The sequence below is a fragment of the Corvus moneduloides genome, chromosome 22 (assembly GCF_009650955.1).
Source record: "Corvus moneduloides isolate bCorMon1 chromosome 22, bCorMon1.pri, whole genome shotgun sequence".
NCBI lineage: Eukaryota > Metazoa > Chordata > Aves > Passeriformes > Corvidae > Corvus > Corvus moneduloides.
Window position 1 is genome coordinate 6,186,911 of NC_045497.1, and position 15,327 is coordinate 6,202,237.

Consider the following 15,327-nt stretch of genomic DNA (forward strand, 5'->3'; position numbering starts at 1 on the left):
CCCTCTCTCCGTGCCCCATTCCCTCTCTCCGTGCCCCATTCCCCCTCTCCGTGCCCCATTCCCTCTCCCCGTGCCCCATTCCCTCCCCGTGCTCCATTCCCTCCTCGTGCCACATGCCCTCTCTCCGTGCCCCATTCCCTCTCTCCGTGCCCCATTCCCTCTCCCCGTGCCCCATTCCCTCTCCCCGTGCCCCATTCCCTCTCTCCGTGCCCCATTCCCCCTCTCCGTGCCCCATTCCCCCTCCCCGTGCCCCATTCCCTCTCCCCGTGCCCCATTCCCCCTCCCCGTGCCCCATTCCCTCTCCCCGTGCCCCATTCCCTCTCCCCGTGCCCCATTCTCTCTCCGCGCCCCATTCCCTCTCCCCGTGCCCCATTCCCCCTCCCCGTGCCCCATTCCCTCTCTCCGTGCCCCATTCCCCCTCTCCGTGCCCCATTCCCCCTCCCCGTGCCCCATTCCCTCTCTCCGTGCCCCATTCCCCCTCCCCGTGCCCCATTCCCTCTCCCCGTGCCCCATTCCCTCTCCCCGTGCCCCATTCCCTCTCTCCGTGCCCCATTCCCTCTCCCCGTGCCCCATTCCCTCCTCGTGCCACATGCCCTCTCTCCGTGCCCCATTCCCTCTCTCCGTGACCCTCTCCGTCCCCTCCCGTTCCCGTTCCCGGGGGCGCGGCCTCACCGCCCCAGGGGCCATTTCGGGGCGTGGCCTCTCCCCTCGGCCCCGCCTTCGGCCCCGCCCGTCTCCCTGAGGCGGCGGCCATGGCGCTGCGGCTGCTGCTGGCGCGGGCCCTGCGGCTCTTCCCGCGGTGCCGCCCGCCCTGCGCGCCCCGCGCCGCCCCCCGGCCCGGCCCCGGCCCCGGCCCCGGCCCCGGCCCCGGCCCCGCGCCCGCCGCGCCGCCCGCGCCATGGCGGCCCTGGCTGGCCTGGCTGCCGGCCGCCCGCCGCCTCTTCCTGCGCGGCCCGGCGGGCGGGCTGGCGGCCGTTGCGCGGCGGGGCCGCGGCGGCGTCTGCCTGGCGCTGGCCATGGCGCTGGGCTTGGTGGAGCCGCGCCTGGAGGAGCAGCGCCGGGCCGAGGCGGCGTGTCGCCACATCCAGGTGGGAAGCGGGCCGCGGGACCTGCGGGCCCGGGGATCCCTTTGGGCAGCGCCTGGGGCGCCCTCTGTGACGGGGGACGGGGGGGGCATTGCTGGGGCGGAGACCCTCAGTCACCCCCCAAGAAGGGCACAGGGGGTCGTTGCTCTGCGTAGCCCTCCAGACACCCTTCGTGAAAGGGAGGGGGGTCCTTGATGTGAGGCGTCCCTTGACCCCCACCCCCCATGAAGGTCACAGAGAGTCAGTGCCGTGGGGAGCTACTTAGACACGCCCCCCATGAAGGGAAGGGGGGTCCTTGCTTTGGGGAGTCCCTCAGACACCCCTCATTAAGGGTAGTGGAGGGGTTATTGCTCTGGAGAACCCATTAGACATCATCCATAAAGGGGAAGGGGGATTCTTGCTGTGGGGAGCCCCTCAGATGCCCCCTCTTAAGGGAAGGGGGAGGGTCGCTGCTGTGGGGAGCCCCCCAGCCACCCTTGGTGAAGGGGAGGGGAGAGCCTTGTTTATGGAGTCCCTCAGACACCCCTCATGAAGGGGACGGGGATCACTACTGTGGGGAGCCCCCCTGACAACCCCTGTGAAGGGCACACTGTGGGGAGCCCCCCAGACACCTCTCCATCTCTCCCCAAGGAAGGTGGGGGGTGCTGCAATGAACACAATGAGCACATCCCCAAAAGTGGGCTCTTCTGGGAGCGGCCCCACAGACACCTCTTCCTCCCCAAAAATAGGATCCTGGGGAGGCCTCTCACTTGGCAGCCCCTCATCACCCTAAAGCAGGTACTAGGGGATCCTCACTCTCTGTCCTCCTACAGAGGGAGGGGGTTGGGGCCCTGGTGATGGGGGTCTCATGTCCCAGGACACTGACGTTGATCCCCAGGTCCATCCCCTCTGCCTGAGACAGATGGGGACCCTGTGGTGCTGGGCCAGGCCGTGCTGGCAGGGCACATGGGACGGATGGTGCTGAACATATTTCCTGGGTAAAAATAGACCTTTGGTGCTCAGAGCCAGCTGTCACCTGCTCCACTGACCAGCAGACACATTCCCTGAAGTTTCTCAGGATGCCTTCTCTCCTCTGCCCTCGCCGGGTAGTTCCATTTGCTGTCTGTGGGTCTGTGTCCCGTTGTCCCATGACACATCCCTAGGGTGGTCACTGGTGCTTTGGGGCTGCAGTTCGCAGAGAAGGCCGCTGGTTTATATCAGTCCAGGTGACAGCTGGGGCACCGCCAGACCTGTAGGATCATGAACTGTGATGAAACTCCAGAACAGCCTTCTATGTGTTGTTTTCCCACATCTTTTGATTTCCTCCCCCAGCTCCCTCCCATCATGGAGTCACTCTTCCTCAAGAGTCACTCTTCCTCAAACTAACCAGCCCTCACAGTTGGCTGCCACAAAAAGGCAGGAAATTTTGTTTTTCCTGTTGCTGCTTTTAACTGGGTTTTCTTTTTAATGCTGCTAACCTGATTTATTCATGGAGGGGGAGAAAAGTGTAATAATGCATCTGTTTTTAGAAGTGTTCAGTTAAACTTTTCTTTACACAACCACAGAATTATGGAATGGTTTGGGCTGGAAGGGACTTTAGGGCCCATTTCCTTCCACCCCCAGCCATGTGCAGGGACACCTTCCACTATCCCAGGCTGCTCCAAGCCCTGTCCAACCTGGCCTTGGACACTTCAGGGATGGGGCAGCCACAGCTTCTCTGGGCAAAATATATTTATATTCTAGATTAGCAAATTACTCCCCCTCCTGGTTCTTCTTCCCTCAAAAAGGGCACCTTTACGAAAGACTGACTTAGGGGTAGATTGTATCAGACAAAAATATATTGGCCTGCCACTTATCTTCCCTGTGGTTACAGTGATTTGAGCCCAATGGTTAGAGTCTGATTGTGACTTTCAGGTTGGACCAACCCACCGGGACGTGTAATACCACTGAAACAGCAAGTTCTCCTTCGCTGGGAAGTTTGGGATAAGTGAGTGGGTTTTCCTGTTTGTATTCCTTTCAGACCGTGTTTGTTGGGAAGAACAAGCCGCAGAAAGATCCCTTGAGCTCATTCCGCTGGCAGGGCTTCAAGCTGGAGGAATATCTCATCGGCCAGCCCATCGGGAAGGGCTGCAGTGCCGCCGTGTACGAAGCAGCCATTCCCTTCTGTCCCAATCCTCGGGATGGTGCGGAGAGCAGCCGTCTCCCAGCCGTGCAGCAGGACCGTGGCTCAGCCTCCCAGGGGGCTGAAGAGGAGCCTGTAGTGGAACACCAACCGAAAGGGGCTTTTCCCTTAGCTATCAAAATGATGTGGAACATTTCGGTAAGGAGTCGGCACTGAATCCCCGCTGGGGAATTCTGGCTGGAATGTTTAGTACTGAAGTGTTGAAAGTGCTAATTATGGAGTGCAGGATGAGTGTGTCACAACAAAGCTGTTGGTAGGTGACACTGGAGACGTCGAGTGTTAGTGAAGAGTCCCAGAGCAAGGTAATTAGCATTCATCATCCTCTGGAATCGGCACTGAGAGCTGCTGCTGCTGCTGGAGCTGTCGGGTATGGAGGTGATGTTTTGGGAAGAAAAGGTTTCTGAGGCTGGCTCTGATGGAAAGGTCTAGGAATGGGAAAGCCACTGGTGCCAGTGGTTTAGGAATTGGTGTCCTGTCAGTGTCAGGACAGAGGTAGCTTTCTTCCTGAAGAGTCAGTGGTCTCAGGGTGGGCAGTAACCTGCCTGCTGGGTCCCCTTGCCGTGAGGTGACTGTCCAAGATCTGCTCCTGTGTTTCCCAGCCTGGGTGACTGGTGATCCAGTCCCTCAGTGTGGCTCTTCCATGTTTAAAAAAATCCATGTGACTTTCCCCATTGATGTGACAAGTGAATATTTCAAGAGACTCTTCCAAAATGCCAACATCTGGAATCCCTTGGGCTCCAGAAGTACCCTGGCATTTAGCTGCAGGCTCTTCCACTTGGGTGTGGAAGTTGAAAGTGGGTGTTAAGGTGTAGCTTGGATTGCTGACGGTCAAGGATGCATTTGAAGTGACAAATAGATTTCTTTCTGCAAATAAAGGCCTTGCCACCTCCCTTGGTGAACTCTCTAAGTTGCCTTCTTTGATTTTCAAGGGAGGGAAGTCCTGGAATCTAGTCTCAGTCGATCCGGCTCCAGACACAGTGCCAGCAGCAGGATTATCTGCTTTCAGCTTGTGTTGGGGCTGGGTGATTTTGGAGCTGAAACCAACGTGGGGTGTGATTGTTGCTGCAGGCTGGTTCCTCGAGTGAAGCCATCCTCGATGCCATGGGCCGAGAGCTCGTCCCAGCCACAGGTGTTGCATTATCTGGGGAATACGGAGCTGTCTCTGGCCGCAGGTACGGACGCTAGGGAGATGGCGAGGTGCTAATTTCATCCCTTGATTAATTCTGCACCAATCTGCACTGCCAAGAAGGTGGGCAGAGCTTTCTAGAACAGCTTCTGAAGGCAGATAAACCTGGGGATTGTTAAATTTGTTGGCATGCAGGGAATTGCATTGCTAAACTCTCATTGCTAAACTCCAGAGGGAATTGGAAGGGTGTGCCAATAATTTGGGAGCATTTAGGGTCCTGCCAGGGTCCGGTGGGTGGCTGTGGCTGTGTCTTAGCTTCCCTGTGTGTGAAATGTGTTGGCATTTGCTGAGGTAAAGGCTGGAGGAGCCACTGCTCAAACACCATGTTCGTTTGCATTGTGATGCTTTTTAATTGCACCCCTGCAATCAGTAACAGTTTGAGTGTTTTAAACATCAAATGATTTCACTGTAATACAATTTGACTGTGAGGTTTGAGAACTGGCTTAAAATTGGTGTAAAATGGGTGCTGGACAGGGAGGTTGAAACTGTTTTAGTGCAGGAAAACTGGTGAGAAGGAAAATGGAAATGACTCAGTTCCCACTCTTTCACCTGAGTAGGAAGTGAGCAAACAGCATGAAGGTGGAAAATCGCATGGAAACTTTTAAATTACCTCAAGTTAGCTATCTTTTTGTTCCGAAATGCATCCTTTTGTTCCATTTGAAACAATGGAGTCCACAGCCCAGATTGCCTGATTTAAATTTCAAATCCATCCTGGCTGCCAATACAAATGAATAATGAGTGCTGTGCCCTACGTGGCTGGCTGGGAATGCAATAGAGCAGCCAAAGGGATATTTGACATTCAGGGGATGAGAGACCTGTGTTGCTGACTGATAGGTAACCTGCTTTTCAGGGCAGTGAGAGCTTCCTGCCTGTGCCATAAAATAGAGGATCTAAATTGATACTCCCAGTGTGAAGTTGACCTTTATTATATTTCTAACAAAGTAATTGCATTTGGGTGTCATTCTCTAGAGCTGCTGTAGCTCTTTTTGAATGGAGAAGCAGCCTGTGTGTGGCTCTGCCTTTGTTAGCAGCATGGAAGAGTCAGTGGGGCTTGAGTAAAATGAAAAGCAGCATGTCATGTGTGAGGGTTTTTATCAAAGCTTTGTTTGTAGTGCAGGTGAAGCACCTTATTTCCTGTTTGGCCATTGTGAGTAGGGAAATCCAGTTACAGCAGAGGCCCTGTGAGGCCTTGGTTGGCTCAGTTTGCTCTGGGAAGCACCGGGGTGGATGCTGAGCTCTGGAGAAGCTGCTGGGAGATGCCTGTTGCTGCGGTGGATCCGCACGGGCTGCGGGTGATCTGCGTCCACCTGGGAAACGCCGGGCTGAGATGCTGGTTGGGAAATGGGCCATGAAACTGCTGCCCATGTTCTTCCTCAGTGAATGGATTCCAGGATGTGAGTGTCTGACTATTTGCTTAACGTGCAGTCCTGTAATCCACCCTGTGCAGCTTTAATCTCCCTCTGATGAGGCTTCCAGTGCAGAACAAATGTGTTTGCTCACTGCTGGGGAGCCCTTTGGTGTGGAGGATGGGCCATAATAATGAAAAGTAATTCCAGCAATAATAGCAATGTGTCTGTGATCCATCTGAACCGACGGAGGGATTGATGTGATCTGTGGTGTCTCTCCTCTGCACAGAAAACCTGTCCTTGGGAGGAAGACGCTTCAACCTCATCCAAATATAATCCAGGTGATCCGAGCGTTCACATCCTCTGTCCCTTTGCTGCCCGGAGCCTTTGCTGAGTATCCTGACGTCCTTCCATTGAGCCTGAACCCCAGAGGGATCGGCCACAGCCGCACGCTCTTCTTGGTGATGAAGAAGTAGGTGGAGAGAAGCTGGTTAACGTGACTTGGGTACTCTGTCCCTGCAAAGCTTGCGCCTGGGCTGCTGCCAAAGACCAGAGTATGCTCTTGGAAATGCCTCCCAGGACCTGTTCCAAGTCCTTGAGGTTCTAACTGTGCTTGCACAATGAAGACAAACCGTTCTTTTTAATAATTACCCCAAATTAAAATGAGAAATGTGGAGTTTGTCCCCATTTGTCTGCCCTTCTAGGCCTGAACTTCACCCCTAGTCTGAGCACGCTGCTAGAGATGGAGTAGAATCAGTAATGAGATGAGCCAATGCTGAGGTTGAACCGCCAGTGATAAGCCTCCAGGATGCTAATTCCCACTTTTTCCTTGTTCTGCCTAGTTACCCCTGCACGCTGCGCCAGTATCTGCGGGAGAACACTCCGGATGTCCGCCTCTCCACAGTGATGATTCTACAGCTCTTGGAAGGCGTGGACCATCTTGTTCGACATGGAATAGCACACAGAGACCTCAAGTCTGACAACATCCTGGTTGAATTTGATTCTGGTACGTAGATCCCTGAGGATAAATGCCAGTAAATTCACAGAAGTGATTTGGTCACGTAGGTATTCGGGGAGGTCCCACCCAGCTGCGTGTTTGGGGAAAGAAGCATCAAACCTTTTGAATAATCTCAGTTTTAGTTTTTAGCTTAGTGTTTGCTGTCACTGCAGTAAGTCATTCATTGATCCTGTCTGTGCCTGAGGTTTTGGATCATTAACATGGACATAGTGTATTGCTGAGGTGATGGATTGCATGAGCACAGCCAGCATTGACCAGAGCATCTGGGAGCACATTTGGGATGCTGCAGGAGCCTTTGCTTCAGGCTCTTGGCTCTGTCATCTCTCCCAAGCCAAAGAGCACAGGGAGCCTCTTAAAATCCCACCCCGTGGCCAGGTTAATAGTGCTGCACCCTGGGCTGGTGAAACATGGGCTGGGAGGGAAGGGAACCAATGCAGCGTTTTCATCCTGTTTCAGCATGTTCTCCTGTCAGCCTCTAGCAGAGATTTTAATTACCTGAGCTCTCTTTCAGTGTGATTGAGATTCAAATGGGCAGGAAGCCATAGCAGGCAGGCAGGTCTGTGTAATTAGGAGTGGAAGAATTTGGTTGAAGACTATCAGGGAGAGAGACAGAGAGACCACTGGAATCCACCTGCCTTCCTGGAGACAGGCCCAAGAGGCAGATGATACAGAGGATTCTCTGTTCCCCAGGGCTCAGGATGTAAAATCATAAAATTGTGGAATGGCCTGGGTTGGAAGGGACCTCAAAACTCTTCTCATTCCAACCCCCTGCCATGGGCAGGGACACCTCCCACTAGACCAGGTTTCTCTACTGAATATCTTTACCCACAATCCTGATGAGGGGACCAGATGCCCCCTCAGTCAGTTTGCAAAGGACACCAAGCTGGGTGTTGGTGTGATGTGGTGTTTGGTGCAGCCAGGTTCTCCCAAACTGAACCCTAACTCTGGCAACCCTGTGTTGTTCACAGCTGGCTGCCCCTGGCTGGTCATCACCGACTTCGGCTGCTGTTTGGCAGATGAAAACATCGGCCTGAGGCTGCCCTTCACCAGCTCCTATGTGGATCGGGGTGGCAATGGCTGCCTCATGGCACCTGAGGTAAATCCCTCTGCAGTAGTGCTTTGTGGTGCTGGTTTTCTGCTTGTCCTGCTGTCGAGGCGAGAAGTTTTGGTGGCACAGAAGGTTTGTGTCCTACCTTGAGTTAGGCTTGGTGAACGTCTGTGCTGAGCTGTGTTGAATAGCCACCTTGAGCTCTAACAGGTGAAACCTAATCAGTTGATGTTAAGAGGCAGAATCAGCCTTTCCCCCCTTCATATTTACTCTTTAGTCTTTATCCAGGCCCATTTCCATATAACTGTTAAGGATTTATGCAGCAGTCCTTGTGTTGCAACAGTGGCTTTTGGCTGAAGTTCAAAGCAGTTGTGAAATTATTTACAGTTCCTTTTTATTTCTCTGATGATAAGCCTGATAAAAGCCAGGACACCCTTAACTGTCTGCTGAACCTGGAGCACCTTGCTGTGGTGTTGGTTGTTCATCTGCAGGTCTCCTGTCTCCATAATTCCAGCAGGAGACAGCCCTTGGGACTCTGGGAATGCTGGTCAGGGGCAATGGCTAAAGCCTCGGTGCAATGTCCAAACTCCTCCCAGCATCCCACTGGGCTGAGCAGTGCCAGAGGTTTAGAGCATGGCAATAGGGAATATTTACACCACAGATTCAGATGCAACCCACCTTTGGTTCCAATCTCTTAAGTTTATTATGGGGAAAATGCTGATTTGAGCATTAAAAATCGAATTCCAGCACAGAGGCCGCACTTGAGCTGTTTATTTGAGTAGCCCCCTCTCCGTGGCAGGTGATCACAGCGTCACCTGGTCCCGGCACGGTGATCAACTACAGTAAAGCCGATGCTTGGGCTGTTGGAGCGATCGCCTACGAAATCCTGGGCCTGGCCAATCCTTTCTATGGCCACGGGCACTCGACTCTGGAAAGCAGAAGTTACCAGGAGGACCAGCTGCCGAGCCTGCCCGACCACGTGCCCCTCGAGGTGAAGCAGGTGATAAAGATGCTGCTTCAGAGGGATCCCAACAAGGTAAGAAGCTGTTGCCCTCAAGATATCCTCTTTGGGAGTATCCCTGGTGGATCGTTTTGCCGTGGAGGGCTGCGGGTGCAGGAGTTAATCCAGATCTCACTGCAGGATCAAAGGACAGCATAAGGATCAAAGCCAAAAAAAAAAAAAACTTTGCTGAGTGGTGCTGAATCGTTCCAGGGATTTCAGGAGATGTTTGTTGTCAGGACTGGACCTCACATTGGAGGGTTGCACACAACTTTATATATGTACAGTAATAGTCTCAAAGGGCTTTCCAATTCACAGGGTGGTGCCTCAGGGGAGGCCCAGGGGTCACTGTGCTGGTGATGTGGCTGAGTGCAGCAGGATCAGCTAATCTCCCCTCCCCTTCCTCTTGCAGAGGTTGTCTGCGAGAGTTGCTGCGAACGTGCTGCACCTGAGCCTCTGGGGTGACAGTGTTGTAGCGTCCAGGACCCTGAAACCCGACCAGATGATCGCCTGGCTGCTCTGCCAGTCTGCAGCCACCCTGCTCACCAACAGGCTGGCGGAGAAGAGCCAGGTAGAAACCAAAATGAAGATGTGCTTCTTGGCAAACCTTGAGTTTGAAGACCTCTGGGCAGCGATATTCCTGTTGCTGGCCTGGCGAAGCCACTCTGGGTGAAGGAACCACCTGGAACACGAGCATCCCACATAAATGGCACTTTCTAAAGGCACATAGGAACCCGTCCTTTCTGTCTGTCTGGAGTCCTGTAGTGCTTTAGGGAACAAGCTGCGGGCCTGTGTTTAGGAGCTTGAGTTTCTCTCTAGCAAGAGTTAACCACGCCCCTGCTAATTTCTGCCCCTGCTGGAGGAGATGCCCTTGCTTCCTTACCCTCTGGAGGGTAGGGTGTGTGGACCTTGCAGGTGTCCAGAGGTACGTGGTTGGTTTGTAAGTTGTGTGTTGAGTGAAGCAGGTTCCTTTCAGAGGGGTAGCTGGGAGGAGGCACTGTCTGGCTGCATTTTACATGGAAACATCACAATTTAAACAACACACAGAAATCCAAGCTGACAAAGGGACCTGCCATCTGTTCTTGGGGTAACCAGGGTCGTCTGAAACTCATATTCCTCTGAGCTGTGAAATGACAGCCTGAGAACTTCGTGGTGAGGTGCTGCCTGGTAACGTGAGCATCAGCAGCACTAAAAACCTCGCAGTTGTACGCAGGATAGTGGAAGCACATCGTCCTCAAATCCCGCTTATCTTTGCTCTTAACTGTTGTAGCTCTGTGGTGGAGGCTGCCCCAGGGTCCAAGGCTGAGTCAGACTCTCCAGTTAGGGATAATGCTCCAAACAAAGTGAGGCTGGGCAGCAGCCTCTGCTTAAAGAGCTTAGTGTGATGCTCTGCTCTTTTGCCTGCCTGTGTTTCCTTCAATGAAATAATATCCTTTGGTGGGGAGGATGGGAGACATCAATCTTTAAATAACAACAGCCATGTTTGTGAAACATCATTCGATTTCGTGGCTATAATTGTGTTTAGAGGAACTTGGGGAGAAAGTTATTTATGTTTGTTGCACAATAAATGGAAGATGAAGCTCTGTGGCTGTGTGGGTTCTCTCAATCCAATTTGGGCTGTGGAATGTTGGTTCCGGGCTGTCTTAAATGCGAATTCAGCTCTTTCCAGTCCTCACTGTGGAACATGGTGTTTTATTCCAAGTGGAATTCCCCGAGGAGGAGGAACAGACCTTGCCTTGGGGATGTTTCGTACTCTCCTGCATGGTACGTCACTGGCTGCTCCTGCAGTTTCCAGGTAGATGACAGTGGCTGATACCCCTAATCATCACAGGATAACCTGCTCTCAGGGTTCTGCACATTGTTCTGGTGCAGCAAAGAGCACAGAGCCTGGGGAATCGGGGAAAATGAGCTCTTAAGGGGAAAAGTTGCAAAAAAAGACCTTTGTAACATTGATCTGACTCAACCAAAGTGTGTGCTGCTGTTTCTTGCTGAGTTCTTGCAGTGTGTTTCTGCTGCCTTTGTGTTGTGTGTGCCTGAGTCTGGCAGTGAGTCCCATGCCCTGGACATTCTCTGGAGCCTTTTGAGGAGTAAATGCTGCTGCTGTGTGGTGGATCTCTACTCTGAGCCCTCTTTCTGCCATGAACATCATTCCTGTGCCTTTCCCTCTCTCTTCCAGGTCCAGTCTCTATTCAACTAGGGAGCAGAATTAGGGGCTGGGGCTAGTCAACGTCAAGTGTGTTTGTACTTGCCCAACGAAGGTTTTATCTGTGCTGAAGAACTCCACTCGTTGGAAACTTGCTTCCCCTGGAAACCATTTTAATTCTGTCCTCAAAAATGGCCTAAAATGCTTGTCCTGCAGCTTGTCCCTCTGGTCCTTAAATCCCTGTTAATGCTTCCCCTGTGCTTGCATTTTGTCCTCCCATGGTTCTGCTGAGGCCAGACTTTCCTTTTGTTTTCTTTCCCTTCTGCCTCCCGCTAACGAGACGTTTTTATGATTCTTCAGCATTCTGGGCGCTTTTGTGAAGTGCAGGTTAAAAGTACAAGTTGTTAGTGCAGCAAATGCTGCCGTGCTGTCTGCCTGCAAATGCCTGAGGGGAGCAAACTGGGACAGCTCCCAGCACGTCCTTCCTGCCCTGTCCCGCTAAGCCCTGCCCGGGCTCTTGCCCCTCACTGCCGTGTTTGTTCCCAGTGTTTGCCAGGACTATGCCATTGGGAAAGAGGGTGGCTGGGAGGGTGAACGTGGAGGCTGGGCTGGATTTCTGCCCTTCCCCGGGCAGTGGAGTGTTCGGCTGCACTTTGATCCCTAGAGAGAGGCTTGGCAGAGGCGGCTGGTGCTCTGCCCGAGTTGGGAACGGGCTCCACAGCACCCCCCGCTGCGTTCCCTGTGGGCCAGAGGGTGGGAGAGTGGGTCAGGATGAGGCCCCTGCTCTGGGCTGCCTGCAGCCAGCTGCTGCCCCAGGGAGCTGGGCTCTGCGCTCCCAAGCCAGCTCTGACCACTCTGGTGACCACTCTGGTGACCACCTCACACCACAGCCTGCGGCCCCCGGCCCCTCTGGCCACCTCCAGCTCGTCACTCAGTGCATTTGCAGCGTTCCTCCGGCCCCTGGTTCCAGGGAGCAGAGCCCCCACCCGCTGGAGCTCACGGTTCAACGTGCCCCCCAGTGCCCTGCTCGTGGCCCGGCCCGTGGGGGTCTGCTCCATGATGAGGCTTCCCCTGCAGGCGTCGGCGGAGGGGCTGGACGCGGCGTTTGTCGGCGTTCCGCTGGACACGGGCACATCCAACCGGCCAGGAGCCAGGTAAGGGCCAGCCAGGGAAGCTGGTGCTTCCCTCTGGCCATCACCTTCCCGTGGGGAGAGGAGTGCTGGGAACGAAGCCTGGCGGCGTTTCCCAGCCACGCCATCGCCCAGGTTCGGCCCGCGTCAGATCCGTGCCGAGTCCGCGATGGTGAGGAGGTGCAACGGCAGCACCGGGGCGGCACCGTTCGACTCCCTGCGGGTGGCCGACATCGGGGACGTGAACGTGAACCTCTACAACCTGCCCGACAGCTGCCGCCTCATCCGGGAGTCCTACCAGGGGATCGTGGCCTCCGGCTGCGTGCCCCTCACCTTGGGTAAGGAGCCTGTTTCTCCCTGTCCTGCCACCGTGTCCCGGCTCCGTCAAACTCCCTCTCCTTCTCCTCCCATCATTCAATCCAGACTTGGCAGAAGGCGAGCGATGAATCCGTCCCCTGCACGGGCTGTTGTGCTGTACTGTGGGTAAATTCACAGGCTCTCTGCTGAACAGGATGTTCTGTGATGCCTCTTGCTTTGGGTCAGAAATGAGGAGGATGGGTCAGTCTGTAAATACAACCAGTGACGTGTTTTTGGTGTCCTGTTGAGCAGGACCCAAAGCAAGAGGAGGTTTTGTCCCTTGTGTCCTTTCAGCTGAGCAAGCACCAGGCTTTGCACAAGGCCTGATTTGGGTGCACGTTCAAGTTTGCAGCTGTTACAGCTTGGCATCGCTGAAGGAAGTGAGTGTGTGGAGTAACGAGGGGCAAGTCACCAGTTACAGTGTCCTCAGAAGCTGATCAAATGTCTATTTATAAGCCCAATCAAGGGTCCTGCTCCACAGGCTGTCCCTGCTGGCAGTCCTGCAGATCTGATCCTCCCTAGAAGGAAGGCCAGGAGAAGAGAGGACCCAAGAGAGGACAAAGGAAGCAACCTGCACCTGGGAGTGTTATTTTCCTTTGGCAATGAAGCCCTACATAAATAAGTGCAGGATAAATGCAAAGAGGGAAAAAATGACATGGGAACAAAAGTAATGAGGGCTGAGCTGCTCTTGTAGTGGTGTGTTCCCTTCCCTGTGTCCTCTTGCAGGTGGAGATCACACCATAACATACCCAATCCTGCAGGCCCTGGCAGCAAAGTACGTATTTAATCCCGAGATGAAGGACCTGGGAAAGCCTCAGGAAGGCTCCTGGTTCGCTGTCCCTGCTGTTGGCAGGGCCACCATGCACAGGACAGGACTAACACGGCCACCCTGTCTGGAGCAGGCACGGTCCCGTGGGACTGGTGCACGTGGATGCTCACACCGACACCGGAGACACGGCTCTGGGGGAGAAGATCTACCACGGGAGCACGTTCCGGCGCTGTGTGGAGGAAGGGCTGCTGGACTGCAGCCGCGTGGTCCAGATCGGCATCCGAGGCTCCTCCTATGACCCCGATCCCAACAAGTACTGCCGGGAACAGGTAAAGTGATCCGCAGCCGAGCGCTGGGTGCTCTCCCTGCCATAAATACCACGCCAGTCATATTTACTTGGCTTCAGCAGGGAAATTAATGCATTTTCTGCCTCTTGTTCCATGCCAGTGGCTTGTCCTGCTGGACAAGCACTCCTGGCTCACTGAGTGTCAGCTGAGCGGAGAGTAAAAAAGTGTGTGTGGAGTGGAAGGTGTTTCCAGGTACACTTCTGTAGCTTTGCCTTGGAATGAGGGTTGTTCCTGTAGATATTCCCCAGCAGGGCCGGGGATGCTGCTCATCTCTCCCCTTTCCCTAAGCAGGTGCCTGTGTCTCTGTGTTCCCGCAGGGTTTCCGGGTGGTCCCGGCTGAGGAGTGCTGGATGAAGTCCCTGGAGCCACTGATGAGGGAGGTGAGGGCACAGATGGGGGACAAGCCAATGTACATCAGCTTCGATATCGATGGGCTGGACCCTGCGTACGCCCCGGGCACCGGCACCCCGGAGATAGCCGGGCTCACACCGGCGCAGGTGAGGGGGACACCGCTGTCCTTCCCAGGGGAAGGGAAGGGTTTGCTCCCTTTGAAGGAGGTCGTTTCACCTGCACAGCAACGTGGAAGTTTAGGGAGGCCAGGAAGTGTTTCCTTGTGGTGATGAGGAAGGGAAATGTGGAACTGATATGGTTTGTTCTGCAGAGGTTGGGTTTCCTTATTGGAGTATGGGGAAAGCAGAGCCCTGATGGGTCTGCTAGGTCAGATGCGTTTCTTGATCCCAAATCCATTTTTCCTTAGGCTTTGGAGATTATTCGTGGCTGCAGAGGCCTGAACATAGTGGGGTGTGACCTTGTGGAAGTTGCACCAATGTACGACGCCTCTGGTGAGTCTGAAGATGCCTGAGGGCAAGACAAGTGCCTGGCACAGGCGGCTGTGGGTGAAAGCCTTTGGATATACACAGATTTTTTTCTTTTGTCTTGTCTTTTAGGCAACACGGCCCTCCTGGGGGCAAACCTACTGTTTGAGATGCTGTGTGTTCTCCCAGGAGTGAAGACGCTGTGAGGGCAGTTCCCACCTGCCCTGGGGCGGTGCTACTCTGTGTCCTCAGCCAGGCTTTCCATGTACCCTTCCCTTCAGCTGGCTGCAGCCAGCATGGGCTTTGCAGCACGAAATAAATGCCATTTACCACTAGAGAAGGTACTTCTAAGCTGAGCAAGTGCAAGGAACAGGCTAGACACCCCATTTAACTGGGGTCTGGAGCTTTGGAGTTGGTCTGGGAAAGGGATAGCTAATGCCATTTTGCCTCTGGAATGACTCACCCGGCTCACAGGGCTCCTGGAAAAACTGTCACTGATAAAAGGTTTGTCCCATTAGAATGTGGCAGCAGGACAATGAATGCAGAAGAAAGGAGGGCATGAAGGGGGCCTGGGCCTCCTGCTGAGAGTAGGGACATACTTGACTAGATTTCCTGCTGATGGAATAACCAGGAGTTTCCTATGGCAGGAGCAGTTTAATGCTCCTGATTATTTCTGAGAGGACATGGAGGCGAGGTTAGTTTGTGCATGGAGACACAGAGCCACCTCGTCACACATTAAAATAGTTTATTTTGGTTGCGTAATCGTCTTAAAACAAAATGACATCAGTGCCTGTTCACAAATACAAAAACAAAACAAAACAAAAACCAAACCAAACAAAAAAACCCAAAAATAAAAAAGACAAGTTTGCCAAATAAGTTAATTCCCCCCCTCCCAGTATCAAAAGTGCAAAATAGGTACCTA

At 53.9% G+C, this 15,327-nt stretch overlaps 2 protein-coding genes across 2 annotated transcripts; both read left to right on the top strand.

Moving 5' to 3' along the window:
• The first annotated feature begins 737 nt into the window (after positions 1–737).
• Positions 738–10,429, top strand: PINK1 (PTEN induced kinase 1). Its single transcript, XM_032131372.1, has 8 exons — positions 738–1,088; positions 3,085–3,384; positions 4,315–4,418; positions 6,068–6,250; positions 6,621–6,784; positions 7,765–7,892; positions 8,644–8,880; positions 9,257–10,429. The coding sequence occupies exons 1-8, from the start codon at positions 753–755 to the stop codon at positions 9,515–9,517; spliced, it is 1,713 nt and encodes a 570-aa protein (XP_031987263.1). The 5' UTR covers positions 738–752; the 3' UTR covers positions 9,518–10,429.
• Positions 10,430–10,523: 94 nt separating this feature from the next.
• Positions 10,524–14,749, top strand: AGMAT (agmatinase). Its single transcript, XM_032131373.1, has 7 exons — positions 10,524–12,141; positions 12,253–12,455; positions 13,201–13,249; positions 13,377–13,572; positions 13,908–14,087; positions 14,348–14,432; positions 14,538–14,749. Exons 1-7 carry the CDS (start codon positions 11,759–11,761, stop codon positions 14,609–14,611), a joined length of 1,170 nt encoding a protein of 389 aa, XP_031987264.1. The 5' UTR covers positions 10,524–11,758; the 3' UTR covers positions 14,612–14,749.
• Positions 14,750–15,327: the final 578 nt, after the last annotated feature.